This window comes from Callospermophilus lateralis, chromosome 1 (assembly GCF_048772815.1).
Source record: "Callospermophilus lateralis isolate mCalLat2 chromosome 1, mCalLat2.hap1, whole genome shotgun sequence".
NCBI classification, from domain to species: domain Eukaryota; kingdom Metazoa; phylum Chordata; class Mammalia; order Rodentia; family Sciuridae; genus Callospermophilus; species Callospermophilus lateralis.
Window position 1 is genome coordinate 121,147,561 of NC_135305.1, and position 14,883 is coordinate 121,162,443.

The 14,883-nt window shown below is 43.6% G+C and overlaps 2 protein-coding genes across 8 annotated transcripts; one reads left to right on the forward strand and one right to left on the reverse strand.

Moving 5' to 3' along the window:
* Positions 1 to 1,634: 1,634 nt before the first annotated feature.
* On the reverse strand, positions 1,635 to 7,031 carry Dusp18 (dual specificity phosphatase 18). Of its 7 annotated transcripts, none has more exons than XM_076837799.2 (3): positions 6,739 to 7,031; positions 5,834 to 5,910; positions 1,635 to 2,865 (listed from the first exon to the last, which is right to left on the reverse strand). In XM_076837799.2, the coding sequence occupies exon 3, from the start codon at positions 2,796 to 2,798 to the stop codon at positions 2,232 to 2,234; it is 567 nt and encodes a 188-aa protein (XP_076693914.1). In that variant the 5' UTR covers positions 2,799 to 2,865; positions 5,834 to 5,910; positions 6,739 to 7,031; the 3' UTR covers positions 1,635 to 2,231. The 7 variants fall into 7 exon arrangements, with proteins under 7 accessions (XP_076693914.1, XP_076693923.1, XP_076693899.1 ...); XM_076837808.2 differs by having other exon boundaries at positions 5,834 to 5,949; XM_076837784.2 differs by having other exon boundaries at positions 5,834 to 5,953.
* Positions 7,032 to 7,192: 161 nt separating this feature from the next.
* On the forward strand, positions 7,193 to 14,201 carry C1H5orf52 (chromosome 1 C5orf52 homolog). The gene is made up of 3 exons (XM_076855170.2): positions 7,193 to 7,492; positions 9,959 to 10,072; positions 14,021 to 14,201. The coding sequence occupies exons 1-3, from the start codon at positions 7,236 to 7,238 to the stop codon at positions 14,199 to 14,201; spliced, it is 552 nt and encodes a 183-aa protein (XP_076711285.2). The 5' UTR covers positions 7,193 to 7,235.
* The last annotated feature ends 682 nt before the right edge of the window (positions 14,202 to 14,883 follow it).

Genomic DNA, 14,883 nt, shown 5'->3' on the forward strand with positions numbered 1-14,883 from the left:
TTCGTTTTTGCCGCTGTGGCTTATTTTTAAAATGGACATGTTTCTTTCTCTTCCTCAATAATCTCAAGGGAAACAGGATTACCTTTCTTCCCCCATCCTAGGAGTTATCTGTACTTTAGCACATACCACAGGAATGAAGTAATTCAGATTTAGGGATGGCACCAAAAGATCTAAGAAATGACAACCTCCCAAATTAGCAAGTGAATTACCACTCTAGATAGAGAACACTGGAATGTAGCCTTTGAATCACCCCTTTAAAAACCTACTTCCCCATGATGAGCAATCACACCTCTGGACTTGAGTCCCCTGTGTCTCTTGCTGGCAAAGCCATAAAACTTCTTTTTCCTTTTTCTCAAAACTGTGTCCTCATTATGGTATTGGCATTGGGGACAAGGACCGAGCTTTCAAAACACCTCCAAGTGGGCAGTAAGATCTCAACTTGGCCTCAGGAAGGAACCTGATTTAAGCCACTGAAAAGAATTTCAGGATGCATCCAAAGAAAGGCACAAGATTTTAAAAAGTGATTACAAAGGTGCTATAATCCTATAAACTATAGTTCACAAGTCTGAGGCAGGAAGATCTCAAGTTCAAAACAAGCTTCAGCAACTAAGCAATTTAGCAAGACCTTGTCTCCAAATAAACAAACCAACCAACCAAAGGGGGATGGGGATGTGGCTCAGTGGTTAAGTTCCCCAGGGTTCAATCCCTAGTTTAAAAAAAAAAAAAGGGTGGGGGAACAACAAAGGTATACATCCCTGAAAGGCAAGGTGCAGACACCCTTCACCTCTCAGAGAAGAAAAAGACTTGTGATGTATTCAGGATTGAGCTCTCTGATTATATATAGGATTTTCCTGGGAAGAAATATGTAGTTTCCCACACAAGCTTTTTTAAAATCAAATCCCATGTCAATCATTTGATATTTGGGTTTCAAAATGTTTCTTTTTGGTTAAGCAGTCTAGCCATAAATCAGTTGTCGGCACATTATGTAGTTTTTAAGATCTGCTGATATTTAAATTAATTGGTTTTGTTCTAATTTATCTGGTAAAAGCATACACTGGAGGTTTTGTTCATCTAACTAAAGAGACAAGCATGGCTAGTCATTCTCACAATTCATAGCAATTCTAAACAAAGCCTTCTAGGGGAAGTCAGAATTGTACCCCTTGCTTCAAGACCCCTAGGTCACACCTAGATTAAACAGATGAAAACTTTGAAAAGGCTTATAAGACTATGCCTCTTCTGAGGAAGGATTTAAACCCCTTTTTCTCCCCTATATGGAGTGACTTTCTGGAAAAGCACTTTGAAAACAATACAGGACTATGCACAGATGAGAGGAAATACCTTGACTTGGGACCAGCAGGGCCAAAGAGTGAGTATATCATCCATAGTGAGAGATGTCATGGATCATGACTGGCCTGGAGTTATAGAATTGCTGAATCTTCACAGATGAGGACACTGAGGCTCTAAGTCACATTAAGGGTAGGTGACAGGGCTAAGTTCAGGTTTGCAGGTACAGCCTTTCAAGCTAGAAAACTCTGGAGACCTGACATGTCCTAGAGAATGGACTATGCCCCCTTTATCTAAGACTGATAGGGGATTTAAGATCTAGTCACATACAACAGCACTCAAGAAAAAAATTTAAAAAAAATTTTATAATATTGGAATGTTTATTTGAAAACTATCTTCTGTGTAAATTTGATCTTAGAAAACTAGAGTATGGCCACTGATGGATGTGGGTTGTTTGGGGCCTATAGGGTTCCTAGAGCACTATTTGAAGGTCACTTATCCAGTAGGTTGGCACTTACTGTGAAAAGTTCAGGGGGTGCCATGATGCTTAAGGGTCTGGTTTTGGGTTTGAAGGAACAAAGTAGGATTGTGGCAGTCTCATTTATGAGTTGTTCAGTCTAGCGAAGGACAGCAGATTCCAGGCACTGGTGCTCTGGTCTCTCCCCAGTGTACCACCTGCCTTATTTCACCCTCTGGCCAGCAGCCATGGCCTGCCACTCATAGGGTAGAAAATTTATCTTCACCTCTAACAATCAAGTTTAATCTTTAAAGATATAGGTTACAAAGTTGAAAGCTGTGGTATCACTTTCTTTTTTTTTTTTTTTGCCCTTATAAAAGGTATCATCTGGTGCATTCCTGTATCAACAAAGATCCTTCAAGTTCAGATCCTGATATAGGATCAATAATAGGTCTGTACTTGGACCCAAAGCAGGGGCCTAGGAGATGATTTACAGTGGAATCATCAAACGGACATCCTTCTCATAGATGTCAGGGATCATTCCCATTGAGGAGCTGACCATGTGTATAGTATTCTTGCCAAACAGCTGAAACTCATAATGGATGAGTTGCTCCCAAAAGCCAGCATTGGGTCGGATGATGGGCCGGCATGACTTGGTCCATGTGTGGGCATCCAGCAGGGACATGGCATGGTACTTCATGAGGTAGGCAAGGCACAAAGTGGCTGAGCGGCTCACGCCAGCGGCACAGTGTAGCAGTGTACGGCCCTGTTTCATTTCCACACTGTGGATGTGGTCGGCAATGGGGTCAAAGAAGTCATAGAGCTTGGAGATGGGTGCGTCAGCCACAGGCACCTGTGTATACTGGATATCCTCATAGATGGTATTTACCACCTCTACTGAGACATTGATGACTGAAGTGATCTGGTTGCTGGACAGCAAGAGCTTATTGTTGGCAGCTACACCATTGCTGATGTACAGGCTTCTGGTGATCTGTGAGAGGCCGCTGATTGAGGGCTGCCGGAACTGAACTGGGAAGGTGCACAGGGGTGCTGTCATCAAGGCGGTGGGTCAGCAGTTGGTGACACATGAGGCCTGCATTTTTCTAAGCTGTGTACCTGGAAAACTGCAGAGAGGGAGAGAATGTTTAGAGGGTAGGTGCCCAGCAGGCCAACCCAGGAGACTTCTGGGAAATGGATAGATGGTCCACGGGATTCCCTAAGGCAGTCCTTTGACCATCACAGGAGAATCACTCAGGGAACTCGCTAATAATACACATACCCAGATTTTGGCCCCTCCCCAAATACACCAAATTATATTCTCAGGTAAGGGGCATAAATTTGCATTTCAGCTTGCTTCTTAGGTGATCTAATGCATACTGTCCTACAGAACAAAAGGCAAGTCCCTGAGCCTGGCAGTAGTGGCTTCCCTTGAGGGGTCCCTCATCTCTATTTGGGCAGGTCAACTTGAATTCCTCAGCTGAGCCCTGGCATGATTCTCCATCTAGGCTCACAAAGTCCTCTTCTTCCCCTCTTCAAAATTCTCTCCTTCCTTCAAGTCCCGCTAAGTGGGAATCATTTGCAAAATCTTCCTCCTTAGTCTTCTGATTATATGCTAAAGCATGAGACTCTGAACCAGTGACTTGAAATCAGAGCTCACTGAGAGTCACTGGGAGGGGAGAAGAATAAGACCAGGGAGGTTCCTGCTCTCCTCACAAGAACCATCTCTTTGAAGAGATGGAATGTACTCATGTGGAACTGATGTCATATAACAAAGTCCTACATTGCTAAACATTCTCCTGTGCCTTGCCTCTAAAGAGAGCCTAGGGAAGGGAGTGTCTGGGAGCTTCCCAGAGGCTAGCATAATGGGCACCAGAGCAACCCCAGGAGCAAGAGCAGAGAAGCAGCAGAGCCTCACAAAGACTTGCCATACCAGCACCACCATGTCTGCAGCAGGGCTGTGGCGTGAACCCCTGGGAGGGGCAGACTCCTGTCTTCTCCTCATCTTGGATCCCTCACTATCTAACTCTTGAACTAAGCTTCAAAAATCCCACACCCTCTTATGTCTTACTGAAAAAGGGACATTTGGATTTAGATCACACCTCTCCAGTCCAAAGGGCAGTCTTCGCCAGGCAGACTAATGAAAAACCAAACATTTTTTCCCCCTGCTGCCCATAGTCAGGATAAGATAGAACCCCTCAGCTTGACTGTCAAGGTCATTTGTGGTCTGGCTGCTTCCTTTTCTCTAGCCTCCCATTAGCCTCGCCCAAGTCCTCAGTTAGACTGAGCCACTGATAGTTTCTCATGACATGTCTTCTCTAGCCAGAGGCCTTTGTCTCTGCTGCTCTCTCAACCTGGAATCCCGCTTCCTTATAAACCTATCAGATCCTGAATTATTCCATTCAGCAGGACAGTGGAAATCTAAGGAGCCTTGACATTCTAGGCCAAGAGTCTCTTCTTTAAAGGAAACCTCCTGGAAACACTCTCTTCCCTCTCCAATGCTTGATTAAATTCCTGCTCCAGGCCTTAGTAGCCTGATGTTTTCTCCTTCCTAATACTTCCAAAACCACTGAAGATGTGGTTTTTCCTTGAGCTATCTGACAATTGGAAATGGATGGATGGATGTGTAATGCCAGATTCGTGGGACCCCCAATAGACCTCCAGGAGCCGAATCCAATGCAATCATACAAGAGTCTTTATTGCAAGCTGGAGCCAGGACTCATAACCTTTTCCCGATGCAGCTGTCCCAAGGAGTGAGTCCTGGCCCTTAGTTCAGTGAGGGTTTATAGATTTTTTTGGGAATACTCACAACATCACACAACAAATCATTTCATACAGGTGGGGAAAATCAAACAACATCTCTTAACATTGATTAGCACATTCACTGGCAGGAACAAGTTGGTTAAGGGTGATTGGTGAGTTCAAGAAATGGATACCTTTGAACTGATTGGTTTAAGCCTCGAGGGGTGTACTCAATAAACTGCAGGGTTGCCTAATCATGTTATCAATCACCAAAACTACTGGGAGGGTCACCTGGCATTTCAGATATTTTCCCTGTCTCATGCTGATTGATGGTTGCTAGGGGGGGTGCTATGAGTCCTCACCTAGCATAACAGAGTCAGGGACACCTGGCTCCGCATATCTCTCCTGTTAAACAACTCAGCAGGGTGGGTATGAGCCTAGGAGGGCTCCATGGGTTTTTCCAAGGACAAGGGTCACATCCCCTCCCTCGGGACAGGCCTTGAGGTAAAAGCTGGTTTCTCAAAAATGGAGTCACATCAGTTTCTCAGATGGGTCTATGGGACTCTCTAAGGTGGTCCTCTGAATATCACAGAGAATCACTCAGGGTTCCTAGGCTTCTGGAAAAAATGCTAAAGAATGCAGAGGGAAATTCAACCTGTCAATGCCCCAGGGTCAAATTCATTAGGCTAACTCCAAGAAGGGCAGATAGGGCTGGTTTGTTGTAAAGGTCATTTAAGGGACATGGGATGAGGTCTAAAACCCAGGTGGAAGGCTAAATGCTAGGAGATATTCTGGACTCTCACCATCAGACCCCCCCCCCAAATTAACTGAGGAGCCCCCAACCAGTGCCCAGAGGGTAGAACAGAGGAGACTGTTGATTGAGTGACAAAAAGTATGAAAAGACACTACTTTTTAAAAAGACTAAGATCCTACCCTGGGGCTCAACAGATCAGACTAAAAATCAAAATGGAGTGACTCACACTAAAGTTCTACTTCACCAAACTGAAACTAAGTTGTTCATCTGACCTTGGAGAAATAAGGATCAGAGAGGTAATTGCCAATGTTCTCAAACAGGCCACTCTCAACTGGCAAAATAAAGTTCCCTGGGTCTTAATACTTTCATAATAAAAGGAAACCTAAAGTAATTTGATGAATAAGTTTTTCTACACTTTTGTCTCGAGGCTGAGGCAGGAGGATCAGTTCAAAGCTAGCCTCAGCAAGACCCTGTCTCTAAATAAAATAAATAAAAAAGGGCTGGGTAATGTTTAAGAACCCCAGGATTCAATCCCTGGCACAAAAAGTAAATAAATCATTGTAATTTTGCCCTTTGACAATAGGAGTAACAGTGCCTACCTTAAAAGGATGTTGTGATCTTGGTGTGGTGGCACAGGTCCATAATCTCAGCAACTGGAGAGGGTGAGGCAGGAGGACTGCAAATTCAAGGCCAGTCTCAGCAATTTGGCTAGATCCTGTCTCAAAATAAAAGGGCTGGGGGTGTGGCTTAGGGGTAGAAGGCCTCTGGGTTCAATCCCCACTACCATAAAAAATAAAATAAGAATTTTGTGAAAATTTAAAGTAGATAATCCAGGTAGTGTTGAATACAGAGCCTGGCACCGAATGAGCACTTTAAAAATGATAACTATTTCTTCTAGCTGTTGTTAGTGGAGTTAAAAAGCGAGGCATTTCCTCCAAATCAGCCCGCCCATCAGTTCTCCAGCCTTCACCTCGTGTGTCTCAGCACCCTTTGGGAAAAGAGTAAAGAGTTTAATTCCAGACTGGGGGCTCAGGAGTCGCAAAGTTCCCATGAGGAAAAAAAAAAAAAAAATGACCCGAGACTTGAAGAATAGTTCAGCATGAAGAAGAGGGAGGGAGAGAAATAGCAACTCGACAGCAGTCGAGTTTACAACCTATGAAGAAGCCTTTGGCTTCCCTCGTGTAGTTCGACCTTCACAGCTATCAGACTGGTGTCTAGAGTTAATACTTCCATTTGTCACAGGTGGAAAGAGAGGCACAGAAGGGAGGCCTTGATCGAGGCCGCCCAAGGCCCAAGAGCTGGTCGTCCGGCTCATTACAGGTGGAAATAAAGTCGGCAAACACCGAGAAGCGTTGGTTAAATTCTGGCTTATATAGCAGAACAAAATCCACGGGTTGACCGGTTCGAGGCTCTACTTCCAGGGGGGAATTAGGTAGGTTACTTGGGGAATTAGCATTGGAATAGGCTTCTTTTCAACTCGACGTCAAGATCCCAACAGTCTTACCTCTCTCCAGTAGGAGTACAAGGGGGTTCGTTCATGAAGAAGTGGCACCGATTATCCCCAGCCAAGGTTCTCAAAGAGAGAGACCGGCTCGGAAGCACAGACCGCAATCCCCGCCGGCCCAGCAATCTGATTTCCATAATAATGGTTTCTCCTCGGGGGGAGACGTCCGCTGCCCAGGTCTCGGGAGAAATCTCGGTTTCCGTTCTGCGCTGGGAGCAGCCCCTCCCGGATTTAACCGTTTACCACCTCCGCAATCACTCCTTGGTCAGTCGACCTCACCCTTGCTGGCTTATTCTAGCCCGCCCAATTCGTCTCTATAGCAACGCGCTAAATCGCATTATGGCGGCCGCCGAAGGACAATTCTGCCGCGTCCTCAGCCTCCCGGTTCGTCCCGCCCCCAGGCCCCGCCCCATCGCGTGTTTCCCAGGCAACGCAAAAACCTCTGCTGTCCGCGACTGCCTTGGGTTTCATTCAGTATCTGCGCAAGCGTAGCAATCATGGTTTCCATTCCGGCGTCGTTCCCCTCCAGTGTCGAGGACCATACCCCACGGCCGAGTAGGCCCTCGGTTACTTGGGATCTGGATTTGTACAAGGATTACAAGTCTTCCTCCAAAGCGACCGCCAGTTCCGGCGCCACTGGGAACTTAGATTTACGGCGCGACCAGCGCGGCGACCGCCAAGAAACCGGCCACGGGGTCCAGCCGAGGGTTTACTTCCTTCGACCACGAACCTCACAGCCATCGGTGTTCTTCAGGTGCAGCCTTGGTTCCCCCGAACTCTCTTAGACCGGACCCAGAACCTGCGCCTCTCAACGCTTATCTCCAGAGGCCCGTGTTCCCCTTTCTCGCACCCTAGGGGAACCTGGATTTCTCAAAGACCCTTACCCCAACTTCTTTCCAGTCCTGCTCTGACACCTAGGGGCCCGTCTGAACGCCTTCAGCTCTGACTCTCGCGAGTAACCTGGAGTGCTACTCCCAACATTTCCTCCAAATCAGCCCGCCTGTCAGTTCTCCAGCCTTCACTTCGAGCTCTGAACCTGCCTGAGCCTGGCGAGACCAGGGTCCACCTCAGGCTTGAAACTTTCCAACACCCGTCTTCTTAGCTTCCACGTTTCTCAGTGATTCTGGAAAAAAAACCCAGTTGTATACCTGTTCCCTATCATTAGGAGCCCCAATTTCCCCCACCCTTTTTCATTTCAGAACTCCTGTCGCTGCATCTTGCAGGCTCCTGTAGAGGACTGGCGGTGGAAGGCAATTTGGTTCAAAATGACCATTATTTATTACTTGAAAAGGAATATTTCCAATCATTGTTTTTTTAAAAAAACCTTTTCTTGTATTGATAAATTTGGTGCATTGCTAAGAGGATGAAGAGTGTTTTATGACCAGGCTTGGTAACACACATGTATCAGCCTCTGCAGTTTAGGGAGAACTTCTTCCCACAAAAATGATAAGGGCTAGTTATGTAGTGCAGTGGTAGCACACTCCTGGGTTCAATCCCCAGGAACACACACACACACACACACACACACACACACACACAAAATGTATCTTTAAATATTTTTAGAATTTTAGTTGTTTTTTTTTTAAACAAGATTTAGGGGACTTGCTGTAAGCACCTTGACCTCTGAACTAGTTTTTTTTCCATTAACTCATGTCTAATGCTGTGTTGCCCTGCATAGAAGTCAGAGAAATGAAAGTGAGAGATTGGAGATATTTATTAATATTTGTTTGTAAATATAAAAATATTCACAAGACCATTGTTCCAAATTGGCTGAAGGGATGAATTAGAAAATAAAATCTAACCCTTCAAAATGTTTTACCCTTTAGAAAATTGCCTTTTAAAATCGCAGTTAGGAAAGTAATATACACTTATAGAAAAATCAGAAAAGAAAGACCAGCAAAATGAATGACCTGAGACAATCACTGTAGCATCTTGACATATATCATTCCAGGTCCATTCATACACGTGTGTTAAAATTTTTGAAAAATCCATCACAAAGAGTTCATTGTTTAGTTACCTGATTTTTCCCCTTCTAATACACCTAAGATGTTTATGTTTTTTTTAAAAACTATCTTTTTTTTAATGGACCTTTATTTTATTTATTTATATGTGGTGCTGAGAATTGAACCCAGTGCCTCACACATGCTAGGCAGGTGCTCTACCTCTGAGCTACAACCCCAGCCCCAATGTTTATGTTTTATACATAATCACATATATTTTATTGTCTGGCTTGCTAAAGTTATTCGTTTTTCTTTTCTCATTGTTCTACATTTAGTTTCCAAATTTTAGCAAATACGACTATTTATTTTTAAGTAAGCCAAAACATTTAAAGGTATATATTTGTTAAACCACTTCATGGTGTAACCAAATTATCAATATTGAAAACTCAGTGGCTGGCAATATCTGGTCTTTTTTTTTTAAATCAATTCCTCATTTTGTTCAAATTTTTTACTTGGAGTACCTGGCTCCATCCTATTCCACCTTCCCCACCTCATCCCATCTTCTACTTCTCACTTTCCAGAGTCTTCTAAAGCCCTGTGCACTCCAAACTTCCCTCATGTTTGTAAACTTTTCCCAAACCCTTTTCCCTTAGAATTTCCTATTAACCAGCCCAATCTTTGTACAAACTCTTTATTTTATTTTTCCCCTGTTTTGATTTACTCCCCACTTCTTAGATTCTCCTTAGATTTATGCTGTGAAGTTCTGCTCCAACCCACCATATCCTCTCTCAAATTCAACCCTTTGACCTGGTTCTCCAACTTTGACTCTTCTCTAAGATTGCTCCGTTTCACCTTCTTTTTCTCATTAAGGTAACTGCTTCTAGGGCTAGGGGTATAGCTTAGTAAAAAAGTGTTTGCCTAGTATGTGCAGGAGCCTGGGTTCCATCCTCAGCATTGCCCCTCCCCCCCCATAAAACCCAAACAAACAAAAAACAGTTACTGAGGGTTGAGGGTTGTCTCTGAATCCGTTTACACTTCTTTTTGGACTGCTCTTGGCTCTTCAACATCCTTCTCAGGTATCCATTTCACAGTTCTTTAGCATACACCTTGTCCACAAAGAGAAACATGGTTATTCCCTTGCTCCTCTAAAAATTATGAGAAAGCTGTGCATGTCCTAAGAAACTTCAGCCACTCCCCCAGGAGTCAATGAAATCAGGCCCTAACCCTGGCTTTGGTCTCAGCCATCTCTAACTGGTACTACTTTCCCTTCCCCATTTCAGTTTAATGGATTCCAGTGAAGCAGCATTGAGCAAATTTTTACCCAAGAGCCACTTATCTCGGGTGATTATTCGTGACAACCTCAGTGCACAAAGAATCTATGAGACAGAGGTAAAGTAGTCACAGTTTTTGCATTAGAGTGTGTTAAGGGTTTAACTCATATTCATTTTATATTCCCCATATCCTGGAGGCAGTAGATCCTTGAGGTGATAGGGAGTCATCAAGATGTTCTAGGGGAGGCCTCATTTTTACAGAGGAGGCAGTTGATAATTGGAGTTACTGACTTGTTCATGGTATCATACCTGTTCCTGAACTAAAGGAGCCAGAGAGAAAGACTCCATGGTTTTTTGCCTCTTGTATTTTTTTCTCAAAGTATATTATGTCTCTAGGGAATTCATGAATACATTCCTACTATTCCCATACAAAATCTTAGGTTCTAGAGCTTGAATCAACATTAACATTTATCTGGTCATTTTTTTACTCTGGGTGTTAACCCCATTTTCCAGATTAAAACTGAGGCTCTTTTTGATTATGAACAAGTAGGGTTTGACCTACATACTTGGAAGCCCAAGTGTTGGCACTCCAGTGCTCCCCATGGACCCTGATTGATTCATTCATTAAACATGTCTTTAGGAACTGCTTGGGACAGGCATTGTTAGGCAGTGGGAAGAGACAATTGAAGTAGATTCATTTCTTCAAGTAGAGCATTTATTCCAGAGTTGAGCTTTTGTCCCCTTTTTGATTGTTGAGCTTTCCTCCTTGTTTCTGGGTCAAATCTGGATGGGCCTATGGGATTCTCACATAGAAAAGAGTGGAGAAGGTCTGTGGATGTAGCTCAATGGTAGAGCACTTGTCAAGCATGCATGAGGTCCTGGGTTTGATCCTTAGTACTGCCAAAAAAGAAAAGAATGGAGAGCCTTAAGAGAGAGTACCAGATTCTCTTGAGGGCCATATAAACCAAAAACAAAGACTTGGCGGTGGGGGGGCATGTAGCTGAGTGGCAGAGCACTTGCTTAGCATGTACAATGATGCCCTGGGTTCTATCCCCAGCGTTATGAAACAACAACCAAAAACCCCAAAGCAGATCAGGGCCTGGGTGTTTACTAAACTTGCAGTAGAGTAGTGTAGTGGAAATAAGGTGGACTTGGGCTTGGAGATGGGCAGGCCAGCTTTGGGTAACATTTAGTGATTTGTTCTTCCCAGCCTCTGTTTTCTTATAGGATCTATTAAGACCTATATAGGATCTATTAAGACCCTTTCAGTTGCAGGTTATATAAACAACTTGAACTAGTTTAAGCAAAATAGAGGAATCTGGGTTTACATAATCAAGGATGGATAGGTCAGCTTCACCAGTGTTTGGGATGAGGGAAGCCAGGGATTCCAATCCTTTGGTGTGTCTTCCACTACTCCTCTTCTTCTCTTGCTGCTTTCTGAATATTATCATAATCAGGTTGATTTTCCTTGGGGGACAAGCCACCCTGGCATGTAGACCACAAAGGGAACACAGTGCTTCTGCTGTTGATCAAGTTAGTCAAGTCCTGGAGAAAAACCCCCAGTTGGCTGCAGTTGGGACTTGGGCCTGTTTCTGCTCCAATCATGGTGACGAGGTGGTGTGTTGTGTTCTGGCTAACTCAGGACTAACCTCTATACCCACTTTGGAGAGAATGTTGTACCTTGCCAGTGGGGGGGGGGAAACTCTGAAATACTGTACCTGGAAACTTCTGCATTATGTAGAGGGCTGGTTCATCCTTCAGCCACCCAGAAGTTTCCTTTTAAAACAGTATTTAGCTCTATGTATGCTAGGGACTTGATATCTATTATATACTATTACATTCACTTAATAAATCAGGAAATCGAGACTTAGAGACATGGAGTAATTTACTTGGGTCACATGGTCATTGCAGAATTGCAATCCAGGTCATTGTGCAGATTCTTCCTTAAGGAAAGAGACTGTCTTCTTTGTGTTATAAACCTGGAAACTACCCCAGAGGCTGGCTTGCAGGAACTCAGTGGATTCAGGCACCTCAGTGATAATGTGGCAATATTCCTGTCTCCCCACCAAACGTATTTACACTGGGGAAAGAGATAGCTTTGGCTGGACACCAATTTCAGTGAATACAACTAAGATCTAGTGTCTTAAGAATCCCTTGAGTATGCTCTGAGAACAATGAGTAATGGCTGGTATCATTCATCTACAGCCATGGTGCTCAAGCAGGATGGTTTTGCCCCACAGGGGACATTGACAATGTTTGGAGATATTTTTGGTCATCAGAAGTTGAAGTGGTGTGGATGCTACTATCATTTAGTAGGTAGAGGCCACAGATGCTGATAAAAATTCCTACAATGTGCATGATAAAGAATTGACCAACCCCAAACATCAATAGTGTCAATGTTGAGGAACTCTGATTTCTTGTAAGCCAAGCTCAAAGTGAAATCACTAGCTGAGACAGCCCAAATACTAGCTGTCATGGAGTAGACTAGAAAATAGTGGTAAAAGCAGCCATTTACTTCTCAGTGGCTGGATCAGAATTATCTCAGGTACAGGATAAGAAAATAGATTCCTGGGTCCCTCCAAACCCTACTAAACTAGAATTTCTGAGGTCTATAATTTTATCAAGCAACTGAAGTGTTTCTTATATTCAGTCAGGTATAGAGACCACCAATTTGAATTATATCATTTAGTGTCCATTCTTTTTGTCACTATCCTCCCTTTAATTTGCTGTGTCAAATAATCATGTCAACATTGACTAGCATTTATTAAGAACTCCTTTGCTTAGCATTGTGCTAGATCTTCAAATAATTTTAGTGCTTAACTGAATCCCTTGGGAAGCTTGTTAGATCAGCTCTTACCATATTCTGTTTCTACATGTCTCAAACCTCCCCATCCTTCAAAATCCAACCCCAATTTATATGCCATCCTGTCTGTTACAGGGCCTGACTCTGGACCTACATGGAGGACGCTTATCTTGCTCATTGTGTAGCAAGAAAGTGCTAACATAGAATTCTATGTTTTGGGACAGAGTGCTGTCAGAACACTGGAAAGCACAATTTCCTTGCTCCCTTTGAAAGGAGTTATATGGCAGTTTTTGAACTCTTGGTGTCCGGACTCCTGTAATATGTTGTATATCACCTCTGCCTATTGTGACTATTATAGGTAAATTGGCACATATCCACTATAAAAGCTATTTTTTTGCTGTACAATAAAGCAGATACAGTTCTCTGAAATTGTCTCTGGAGAGGTTTCTCTGCACCCGAAAGCTCCCCACTATGGAATGGCAGGCCTCTCAGTACCCCACCATGCAGCATTTTTTTTTTTTTTCAGAGCTGGGGATCAAATCTAGGGCCTCATGGATGCTAAGCCTAGACTGTACCCCTGAGCTACACCCACAGCCCTATGCAGATTTTCTTGATATCTGCCCTCTTTTGAATTCAATGCTTCCTTTATGAGTAATTACTTTCTTCCTGGTTTAGAAATATTTATGTGTGTGTCTCTCTCTTTCTGACTATGTTTTAGTTATTGGAAACACCTGTGGTGGATTTGTCTTAGCATCCCTTCCCATAGCTAGCTTGTTGGAATAAATAACTGAATGTGTAAGACACAGATGTGCCTTCCCAGACCTTATAATGTTGTTAGGACAGGGAAGAAGTTATATTAGAAGTAACAATAAGAATTCATAGGATAATAAGGGATTTCACAGACAATATACAGGAAGCACTAGATGATTAACAGGGACAGGGTGATGGTGGTTATAAGAAAGAGGTGTTTCTCCCTCTTTCTAGGCACACCCTTCCCACAACCCCAATCCCCCATTTTTACTGACTGGTCTTCATCATTACAGTCAAAATCAGACTCCTTGGCTGCACGCTGTCAGAATGTAACATAGGGGTTATTCACTTTTTATAAATGAGGAAACCAAGGCTCCCTATGAATTATGGTATTTATGAAATGAATATTGGGTCCAGCAGGGACATTTTCCACTCCCAAATCAGCAGCCCTAGATGCTTATCTTGCTGTGAAGTGGCTTCTTCATCCCTAACTTCACTTCTATTTTTTGTAAGATAAGAGCTTCAGACAAGACCAAGAAAAAGATGAGCCATTTGTACGACCATCTGAAAAAAAAGTTTTTGACAGACCAACTCAGAAAGCTGGGGCGCTGGAGACAGGAATCCATGAACATCCAGCAGTACTTGGATAAAATCCGGACGCACAAGATCCAGTCTTGCAAGAAAAGCCATCCACCCTAGTTATGGCAGAATGATCTGACCCAGGGTCACGAGTCGTGACCAGAGAAGAACTAGAAGCTAGCCAGCCTACATCATCATTGAACAATAAACCGAGACCAGCAGACAGCAGAGCACAAAAAAATCCCTCAGCAATTCTAATATTCTTTGTCCTACCCATCCTCTCTATTCTGGTGAAAGAGATCCTGACAGTCCCGATTCAGAGGCTGAATCAAGCCAGTCTCCATGATTCAGGCAAAGATTGACTTTTCAGTGCCCCTATTTCTTTTTCTTCCTTCTTTCCCTGCACTGGGAATTGAACCCAGGGAATTACACATGTTAAGTATGCATTCCATTACTGAGCTAATGCCAGTACCCACATTTCTAAAGTGATATATCCTTCCGAGGTGTTCTGGGAAATGGAAACTTAGATGGGAATGACTATGACTCAATAATGCCACTGCCTGGCATTCCAGTGGTGAGAACTTCAGATTGGGGCATCAGAGAGTGCTATTTCTGCCACTTATCACTCATGTGACCTTGTAACCTCCATGGGCCTATTTCCTTATCTGAAAGAATCAGGTTATAGAAAGGGAACCTGCCTCCAAGAACTGGCATGAGGCTGTCAAGTGCTTGGCCCTAAACCCATCATTTCCAATGGCTACCATCAGAATGGCCCCAGTTAGCTTCTAGCCTTGGGGGTTCC